General features: G+C 52.6%; 1 protein-coding gene across 1 annotated transcript; it reads right to left on the bottom strand.

The window, feature by feature from the left end:
* Positions 1–723: 723 nt before the first annotated feature.
* Positions 724–8,403, bottom strand: LOC116832261 (melanin-concentrating hormone receptor 1-like). Its single transcript, XM_032792921.1, has 2 exons — positions 8,312–8,403; positions 724–2,570 (listed from the first exon to the last, which is right to left on the bottom strand). Exons 1-2 carry the CDS (start codon positions 8,379–8,381, stop codon positions 1,522–1,524), a joined length of 1,119 nt encoding a protein of 372 aa, XP_032648812.1. The 5' UTR covers positions 8,382–8,403; the 3' UTR covers positions 724–1,521.
* Between the last annotated feature and the right edge of the window lie 1,999 nt (positions 8,404–10,402).

Raw genomic sequence — 10,402 nt, forward strand, 5'->3', positions numbered from 1 at the left:
AGCTTAAGACTTTCCTGACTGTCTCCTGGGACTCCTGTGCAGTCTATCAATGTAATCCCCAGCACTTAACTGATCCATGTCCTTCTAATAGGTGAAAGTACCTTGCAGTCTCTGGAGAGATAGAGATGTATTTGCCAAATATGGAAGTTTTTTGTTTTAATTAGTAATATTATCATTATCCTTAAGCAGCTGCTTTTCTCAGAGCGACCTCCCATTCTCTTCTTCTACACACATCTGTCTTTCTGCACGCTGGCTTGTTTGGAGGAATCTTTTTAAAAAGCCACCTGTGTGATTTTCCCTAATGAACATGCAGATTGATGGGCATGGAGAGAGACTGAAGGAGCAGCATGGGGAAGCAGGCTCAATGGGATGACTATCTACAGATCAGGTGTTAGGAGCAGCAGCTTTGCTCAACTCTGTGGCCACGTCTATACGACGCGCCATTTCGGTGCGTTAAAATCGAAAGCTCTGGGTTCGATATATCGCGTCTCGTCTAGACGGGGATATATCGAACCCAGAGCGCGCTTACATCGATTCCGGAACTCCACCAAAACAAACGGAGTTCCGGATTCGACTTTGCGAGCCGCGCACATCGATTCGGCGCGGTGAAGACGGGTGAGTAACTCGATTTTAGATATTCGATTTCAGCTACGCTATTCCCGTAGCTGAAATTGCGTATCTAAAATCGAATTTCACGCGTCGTGTAGATGGGGCCTCTGAAATCCCTTGAAGCAGTACAATCACTATCTGCCAGAGGGTCTGATTTTGCTTGCAAATATATAGAGACAGCTTGTCAAGGCCCCAGCATCCAGTTCCTGAATATTCATAGGTCGGCCAAGCAGCACAGCTCACTGGAGGCAGGTTGGGACTTCACCAAAAAGTCCAGAGGATCTTGGCAAGGCAGGAGTTCCCTCATCTAATGCTTGTGGGTTTGTTCCTCAGGCACTTTGAAGGCTGCTTTGCTGAGCAGTTCCTTGTCTTTTTGCTTCTGGAATTTAAGCATGTGCCTCAGTAAGCTCAGTTTTCTAGCCCTCTCCCCCTTTTTTTAAATAGTCTTTTTAAAAAGTTCAAGTCTTAAAGCAAGAGGGTCCATATCAACTTCTTTCCCAGAAACAATGGTCAAACAGTAAGGACCCAATTGAGATCCTTTTGCTAAAGGCTGGCATGGCGTTCAGTGCCAGTAAAATACCTTCCAAAGACTTCTCTCTCTTCATGTCTCCCTCTCTTTCCCTTTTCCTTCCAAGAAGAGCCCAATGTTTTGTGTGAAATTAAAAGGAATTCCCAAGTCATTCCTCAGTGGACCAAGCAACCAGTACACAGAAGCTCTTAGATCAGGGGTAGATTGAATGCAGAACCCTGTAATGAGAGAGGATTCGACTGTGAGTCTCCAAAGTAGAAACCTGTAGTCCATGTGCTTCACTAAGAGCAGTCAAAAGCTACTTCTTATCCACTCTCCTCCTTACTTTGTGTCATTCCCAGAAAAGACCCCCAAAGCCATCTTTTGGCATGACCATAGAGTCCCTAGTGAACAGCGACAGTCACAGGCAGCGAGTGTGGGGAAAAATCCTTCAGAAATTGAGTCTGCTGAGTGGATTCTGGTGCAAGCTTTAGGCACACACTGGCCTCTGTTGCGCTGTTGTTGTTGATGGAACTATTGTTGCGGACCTGCTCCTTGGCAGGACGGATGGCCACCATGAACTGGCGCTTGAAGGTCTCACTCAGGGCAATGTAGAGGAAGGGGTTGAGGCAGCTGTTGGCATAGCCCAAGCTAATGGCAAAGTTATAGGCATAGAAGAAGGCAACAGAAGGCGTGTCAATGCCGAGATGCACCAGCTGGAGGATGTAGAAAGGGGCCCAGCAAATGAAAAAGGCAGAGCAGATAGCAACTGCCATGCGGGTGACTTTCTTGGTACGTACCTGGAGGCTCCTCTGGGGAAGGGGGACCACAGTGGTAGCCATGTGCTGGAGGATCTTAAAATAAACAACACAGATGACAATCAGTGGGATAGCAAAGGCCAGCATGAACTGGTAGAGTGTGAACCAGTAGACATCAGTCTCGGGGTTAGGAAGCAAGAGAGCACAGCGGACAGTCCCATCCTCCAGAGGCATCAGGCCCGCATACATCCACACAGGAATGATGGTCAGGAAAGAAAGCAGCCACACCAAGCAGATTACTGAGGCCGCTACACATGGTGTCCGGACATAGGTGGATTTCAGAGGGTAGACGGTTGCCAGGTAACGGTCAAGGGTCATCACTGTCAGGATGTTGGTGCTGGTGATCTGGCTGTTGGTGTCCAAGGCAGTGATGATGGTGCACAAAGGAGCCCCGAAATACCAGGCGCCGTTACCAAGGAGCTGGTGGATGAGGAAAGGCATGCCCAGCAGGAAGAGGAGATCCACGATGGAGAGGTTGAAAATGAAGATGTCGGGCACGGTCTGCTTGCACCTCAGCTTCTTCTTCTTGACAATGGTGTAGATAACGATGAGATTCCCGACAATGCCCAGGAAACAGATGATGCCGAACAGGCTAGGCATGATCACATTGGTGTAGGGGGCTGCCCTTTCTGACACTGCCAAAACAAACCAGAGCCATGAGTCTTAACAGCCTGGGCTTCATCCCCCACGGTGCCAATACCCCTGTGTAGCTGGATTTCTCCTCAGCTCAGAGACAGGTTTAAGGAATTCTGAAATTGTGTGGATACTAAAGTGGGGGTAACTTACACCTTTTCCTGCCCTGCCCAATGCACATGGCACAACAGCTTAGTTTCACATTTACATCCACTTTGCCATATAAGCATCCCCATAATGCAGTGGTTTTCAGACTTTTTTTCTGGCAACCCAGTTGAAGAAAATTGTTGATGCCCGTGACCCAATGGAGATGGGGATGAGCAGTTTGGGGTGCAGGAGGAGGCTCTGGGTTTGAGGGGGCTCCAGGCTGGGGCAGGGGTTTGGGGTGCAGGAAAGGGCTCTGGGTTTGGGGGGAGGCTCAGGGCTGGGGCAGGGGATTGGGGCATGGGCTTACCTCAGGCAGCTCTTGGTCGGTGGCACAGCGAGGGTGCTAAGGCAGGCTTCCTGCCTGTCCTTGCACCGCAGACTGTGCTGCGCCCTGGAAGCGGCCAGCAGCAGGTCCAGCTCCTAGGCAGAGGCGCGCAAGCAGCTCTGCGTAGTTCTTGCCCACAGGCACCACCTCCTCCCACCGCTCCCATTGGCCATGCGGAGCTGGTGCTCGGGGCAGCACATGGAGCCCTGTGGCCTCCCGTCTAGGAGCCGGACCTGCTGCTGGCCACTTCTGGGGTGCAGCATGGGGTAGAGACTAGCCTGACTTAGCCGGGCAGCTCCACCAATGGGACTTTTAATGGCCCAGTCGGCGGTGCTGACCAGAGCCACCACAACCCAGTGCCTTACATTCCGTGACCCCGTACTGGGTCATGACCTGCAGTTTGAAAACCACTGCCATAATGTACCTCAGTCCTGAGTTGAAACAGCTCTGACCTACCTTCTGCAAGAGATCTCTAAAGCTTCTCCTAAATACTAAGGCCAAGGTTTTCAAAAGTGGGTGCCTAAAATTAGGCCCCTGAGTCCCTGTTTAGGCACCTGATTTTCAGTAGTGCTGAGAACCCAGCTGAAGTCAATTGAAGCTGCAGCTGCTCAGCACTTGTGGAAAGCATTAGGCCCAGATAACCAAATTCATTTTCACTTGTTATGTTGATAGTCTCTGTAGGTTAATGGTCCAATGGCCAATGCCAACTCACACCTGATTTCTTTCAGGGCCGCCCGGGAGGGAGGCAAGTGGGGCAATTTGCCCCAGGTCCCGCAGGGGCCCCCATGAGACTTTTCAGGGCCCCTGGAGCGGGGACCTTCACTTGCTCCGGGGGGCCCAGAAAACTCTCGCGGGGCCCGGGGCCCTGGAGCATCTTCCGCTCCAGGGCTTCGGCAGCAATTTGGCAGCAGGGGGTCCTTCCGCTCCGGGACCCGCTGCCAAAGTGCCCCAAAGACCCACGGCAGGGGGTCATTCTGCCCCAGGACCCGCCACTGGTGGCAATTTGGCGGCAGGGGGGCCCTGCCACCAAAGACACCAGGCCCCCTGAATCCTCTCGGTGGCCCTGATTTCTCTGCATGACATCCCAAGTCTGAGTTAGTGTTTGCTGAACCTACTGCCTTGTCAGGAAGCACCACAAACCACATGTGCAAAGAGAAGACCACCATCCTCAGCGGAGGCAAATCACTTTTTAGCTCATCATTTTTCTCCTGTGGGGTATGTTGTTTCCATGGAAAATCATTGTGTAAATTATTTGTGTGCCTGTTGAAATGATATGCACTGCAGTTTTAGCATCCGCTAAGCCCACTCTGTGACTGGCTCTCAATTGCAGATGATTCAAACTGATTTTAATTGGGAACACTTTTCAATTACTCCATTATTCTGTCTTCTTAACAACTTGTTCCTGCAGGGGTGTAGTGCTGGGAGGAAGTGGGGGACATTTACAGTAGAACCCAGAGAAATAAAATCTAACAAATACGTCACTAGTGTTCAGTCTCTCTGAACAGCAGATATCCACTCACGGCCAAGTATTGCCAGTTAAAACTCTTGAGTCCAAACTTTTATCTGTTACATCAGAGTAAATCTGGAGTAACTTGACAGAATTGAATGGAGTAACTCCTGATTTACACCAAGGGTGGGGTGGGAGTCAGAGCAGCATCAGACCCAGGACTAGCAAAACAGACTTGTTCCACCTCAGTCATGTCATGTTTGCTTTCTAGGGAGCAGAGATGTGACAAGTATGCTTTTGACACTTGGAAGCCTCAGGATGAGTCATAAACAAAGCCAGGTAGGAACATTTTGAATCTATAGCAATATGCATCCTATCTCAAGCATCCGCACAGTTGACAGAACACAGCCAATCAGCCACAGATGGGAAGAATTTTGTCACAGGTAAAGCAGACTGATTTGCTAAGGATTCATATTTGTATCTCCAGCAAAGACAGCCCCCTGCTGCTTCATCTGCTGTTGATTAGAAACTGAAGTGAATGATGAGAATCTGTTTGGCTGATGTCTTATGAACACTCTGTCCAAATTAATGGAAAATATATCATCCATAAGAAAAAATCCATATGCCTGTGAGATTTTCCTGCTGGCGCCCACCCCCCATGTTCAGCTCATAATAGAAATAACTTTGGCACAGGCTGTTTCCAGGGGATTAGTGACCCACTGAGCTTAATGGCCCCTGTCATGGCTGTGGTTGAAGTGTATCAATTCCTTCCAGCTGGTCATTAATTCCCAAGAAAAGCCCTGTGCTCTACAGCTTTAAATAACACTCTGCCATGGGAACACAATTGAGACCTGTTGTTGCTCCCACATTATCAAGCCCACACATCTCCAGAGCATCCAGACTGGCCTCCCTCTTTCCCAGGACCTGGAGGTGGGAGACTAGAAGAATAAGGCTCTCCCTCCAAGCTGCTATATAGTAGCTAGTATGAGATGTGTGTCCTCACCCCCCGCTTCCAGGAAGAGGGAGGATTGTGTTATTAAAACACAGGACATTATATTCAGACTCCCAGCAATTAAACTGTACTTTGCTGGTGTACAACTGAGTTTTTTAAAATGCTTCTGGTGGTTTTGTAATGTTTGGTACAAGCACAAATAATCTTATAGCAAAGTTAATGTAAGCACAAAGGCCTCACATAAAGGATTATTTATATAGCACCTTTCATCCTGAAGGATCCCAAAGAGCTTTGAAACTTTGTACTTAAAGCACCACTAAAAAGAAGCCAACATTAGGATGGAGGGCAGCATGTATGCAGACGACTGGTAGTGTGTACTGAAGGACAGTGGAATGAAGGGGAAGTTTTAGCCAATGAGAGAGACAGACAGTTAGTGCAGTGTAGACAGGACCTTAGGGTTTAAGGCCATATTAGTAAGTGTTGCAATGAATTTAGTGTGTATGTGCACTAGTGCCCTCCACTGAATAAAATCAGAACTACTTGGTTGTGTGGATTAGACTCTGTACTGCTACATCTGGAGGAGATTCTCCCTTAGCTCAAGTGAGTAGGGACTTTCAGAGCAGAAGGATCTGAGCTCTGTCTCCATGGTTCCAGTGAAAGGCCAGGTGGCCATGCATTGCAGAATTACGACAACTACTTGAATTCTTATATGGCAACAAGATTTGTCACAATTTGGTGTTACTGTCCTTGTTAATGGCTCTACATCACATCCTGTGATCCATAATCAGTCAAAACATTCATTCACTTTAGTGCAGGGGTAGGCAACCTATGGCACACGTGCCGAAGGCAGCACGTGAGCTGATTTTCAGTGGCACTCACGCTGCCCGGGTCCTGGCCATCAGTCTAGGGGGCTTTGCATTTTAATTTAATTTTAAATGAAGCTTCTTAAACATTTGAAAAACCTTATTTAATTTACTTACAACAATAGTTTAGTTATATATTAAAGATTTATAGAAAGAGATCTTCTAAAAACATTAAAATGTATTACTGACACCTTAAATTAGAGTGAATAAGTTAAGATTCGGCACACTACTTCTGAAAGGCTGCCGACCCCTGCTTCAGTGGAAGTTTTGCCTGAATGAGGATCACAGGATCTGGCCTACAGAGCTTTATCTCTAAGGTGAGAATGTACTTGTAACAAACATATCCAAATACATATTAAACCGTCTTTTAGTGTGTTTGCTAACAAAGGACTTAAAGTGAAACATTCAGTGAATAAAGATGACTGTGTCTTCCACCTTCTGAAATAAGGAGCTAGATCCTCAGCTGGTGTAAATATTCATTGCTCTATTGCAGTAGTTCTCAAGCTTATTTAATCGGGTCTCCCTTATTTGCGTCTGTAGTCATTTATGTCCCCTCCCCCAGTACACATACCACCACCCAGCTCTGACGGCAGAGGGGAGAACAGTAGCTGCTGACCAGATGCCCAGCTCTGAAGGCAGCTCTGTGCCAGTATCAGCACAGAAGTAAGTGTGGCCATGTGAAAAGTGATATTTGTAAATAACACTTTTCACAGCTGATTTAGTGCCCCATTGCCACCCTTCTGTGCTGCCACCCTGGGGCTGACGGCTGGAGTCCCACCACCTCCAGGTGAGGGATTGGGAAGGAGGGGGGAGGAGGAGAGCCAAGCCTGGGCTGCCTCCTACTGAAGGACAGAGCTCTTTAAAAAAATACCCACAAGCAGCTTGCACCTCCCTTGACACTTTCCTGCACCTCCCCTGGGAGCCAGCCCCCCTAGTTTGAGAACCCCTGCTTCTATTGATATCCGTGTCAGATCCTCCACTGCTATAGATCCTTGTAGTTCCACTGAAGTCACTGGAACCTCACCAATGTACACCACTGAGCATGTGGCTTAATGGGCTTCTTCACAGGATAAACCATATTGGCTTATGACTATAAGGTGGTAGCAGGGTCCAAGGGATAAAGCAAAGGTTCCAGGACCTGGGTTTTTCTCCCAGCATTACCAGGTTCCCTTTGTGATCCCAGCCAAACCGCTTACCTTCTCTGTGCCTCATTTCCCAGCTGTAACACTGAGATGCTACTTCCCCTCCACTGTGAAATGCTTTGAGAGCGAGGGCTGAAACGTGCTGCCGGACTGCTAGGAATTCTGATGATTATTGCGTTAGGCTCAGAATGCAGTGGAAGGATCTCAACTGGCTATTACTAAGTTTGGAATAAAAAATAATGAGGCTGGACCCAGAGGGTTCCGGACTTGCCCTGGAGGGATGAGCCTTCTCACTGGATGCAGCCCCTCGCACTACGCCGATCGGTTAATTGAAAGGGAACTTTGCTGGGAAGTTCGCAAGCTGCCGCATTCAACTTGTCCCTCCCTTCGCACTCTGCACGGAGCCCCCCGGCGGGGTCCAGAGAGCGGCCCCCAGTGGAGCCGGGAGACCAGCGCGGGAGCTGTCCAGCCCAGCTGGTTCTGAAGTGTAAATTTAACCAACTTGCCGCGTATCTAACTGGGGTGGGGACGTGGGGGACTGACGAGGGAGGGGAACTGGAGCGGAGATCTCAGCCCCGTTCCCCGAGGGTTACGGGGCAGGCCAGGCAGAGGCGCTAAAGCAGAATCTCTCCTCCGTCCAGGCGCAGGACATCTTGGAGCCGGTTCCGTTTCAAGCCCGGAAAGTGCAGGGTGTATAGGTGGGGCCAGCGCTGGGCTCCCCCAAACCTCCGCGTACCGGTAGCCAGCACCAGTCAAAGCAGCAACAAGAGATCCCCTTGCCAGAGGCTTCCCTGCCCACCTATCCCAGCCCATCCCGTGGGCTCTGCCGCTGCTCTTAGCCCCCCCGGTGCCCCGGCCCGCACTTACCGGACCCGTTCCTGGGAGCCCAGGCGGAGCAGTTCCTTGGGCAGAGGGGCAGGGAGTTTTCCGAGGCCATCTGGCATCTAGGAGGGGAGCCACGACGCCTGCTCGCTCCCCGGCATCGCTCTGCGGGCCACGGGGCGTGGGAGAGGGAAGGGGCCGGCGGCAGGCGGGGCAGGGTCCCTTGGGCAAGTTAGCAGGGAGCCGCCTCCAGTGGACTTCGCTGGCCGCCGGGCTGGGCGGCTGGAGCCGAAGTCCGGGCGCTGCACGGGTCTGGCGGCTGCGGGCATGAACTTGGCTGCTGCGGTCCCGGCTCCGGAGAGATCTGCGGGGGGAGCCGCGTCAGCCTCCAGCGCCGCTCCCCTGCGGCCGCAGCTGGATCAGCCCCGCATTCACTGCAGCCGCCGCCGCAACGCCCAGGCTGCCCGGCAGCAGCGGCGGCCGGGGCTGGTCTCCCGCCCCCTCCCCGGGGCGCTCAGCGCCGCAGCACTGACATCAAAGAGCAGCTGATTCCGGCTGCCACGCACGCGTTCACACACAGCGGTGCGCTGCATGGCACTGGCAAGCGGCGCCGCCCAGAGCCGGGGGTCCCGCCCAGGGGACAGCGAGCCAGCCAGCCAGGCAGCCGCTTCCTCCCACAAGGGGACTCTGCCCTGGCCGGCTGGGGGAAGTGGAGGGGGGGCACAGTGTCGTAGCCCTCCCCTGTGGCAAACCTCGCTGGGCTTTGGATCAGGTGGGGTGGGAAGTATGGGAGGGGTGAGGAACCAGCTCCCCCATGCAGCATATCCAGGGCCAGATTAACCCTTTGTGGGCCTGGCGCCAAACATATTTGTGGGCCATGGAGGCAATGGGGCATGGCGTGAGGAGGTCAGTCCCTGGAGCGAGAAGCCAGCCAGAGGCAATGGGGCTTGGCATGACAGGGGTGGCCTCGCTCCGCCCAATGTGAGGGCACTATCTACAAACCGGCAGTTGCCAGATGCACAGTGGTTTGCCCAGCCCTGTGCTGCCAGCGTGCCCCTTCCACTCAGGGGAAAGCCCTTGCCACACCAAACAGCCCCCCCCATGCCCAACCCCCCTGACTCCCTATGGCCAGAAGCCCCCTGGACCCACTATGCCTAGTACCCCCCAACCCACCCACAAATGCACAGTGCCCTGCACAACACCACCCCTGCCCACAGCCCCCCACAACTGCCCAGCACCCCCACATAGAGAACCCCCACTCCCTAGTCCCCCAACACACACAGATCCTCCCTGCCCCTTCACAGCCCACCACCTCCCCATACTGACCACAGACCCCCTCTAACCCCTGCTTCCCAGCCACACTCATCGACTGTGCTGGGAGGTGACTGTGTCTGCCGGGCTGAGCCCGCAGCGCAGCCAGGGCTGGTCCCAGGGCTGGGTATTGCTCCATCCCCTCAGGAGTGGTGCAATCAGCCAGGCCAGGTCCTGCCCCAGCCAGGGTCCCTCAAGACACACTTGCCTGGAGGGGCCCAGTCAAGCCCTCCACACTGTCTTCCACAGACCCACACACCTGGCTGAGACTGGCCAGGCTTCTGCACCAGTCCCAGGCGGCTCAGCTTCAGGGAAACAGGTGGGGCCCACAGGTGGTAGGAAGCAGAGACTCCCCAGAGCCAGAAGTGCACTGGGGTCTGGCCAGGGGGTGAGAGGAGCAGGGGGGTGGGGGCAGAGAGGAACCCTTGGCCAGCTGGCGGGCAGCCAAGAGGAGCAAGTGGTGGGCAGGGGAAGCCAGCAGGGTCTTGTGGCACAGTGCAAGCACAACAGGCCGGGGCCCCTTCTGAGCATGGGCCCAGCTCCACGGAGCCACTGGAGCCACTGTAAACCAGTCACTGTGCATATCTTCTCCATTCTCCTTGTGTATTTCCCCTCTCCTCACACTCCTCCCACTCCCAGGACTGACCCCCAGCTAGGACATGGTCCCAAATACAAGGAATTAGCACGATTCCCAAACTTTCCCACACTGGGTCCCTCCAGGGCTCCCTCTCATCTAGCTGGGATTCCCTCCCACCCCTTTACCAACTGGAGAAGGGCAGAGTGGTCAGGAGTGCCTGACATTGGTTCATGACCTTCCCCAGAGGT

This window comes from Chelonoidis abingdonii, chromosome 13 (genome assembly GCF_003597395.2).
Source record: "Chelonoidis abingdonii isolate Lonesome George chromosome 13, CheloAbing_2.0, whole genome shotgun sequence".
Lineage (NCBI taxonomy): Eukaryota > Metazoa > Chordata > Testudines > Testudinidae > Chelonoidis > Chelonoidis abingdonii.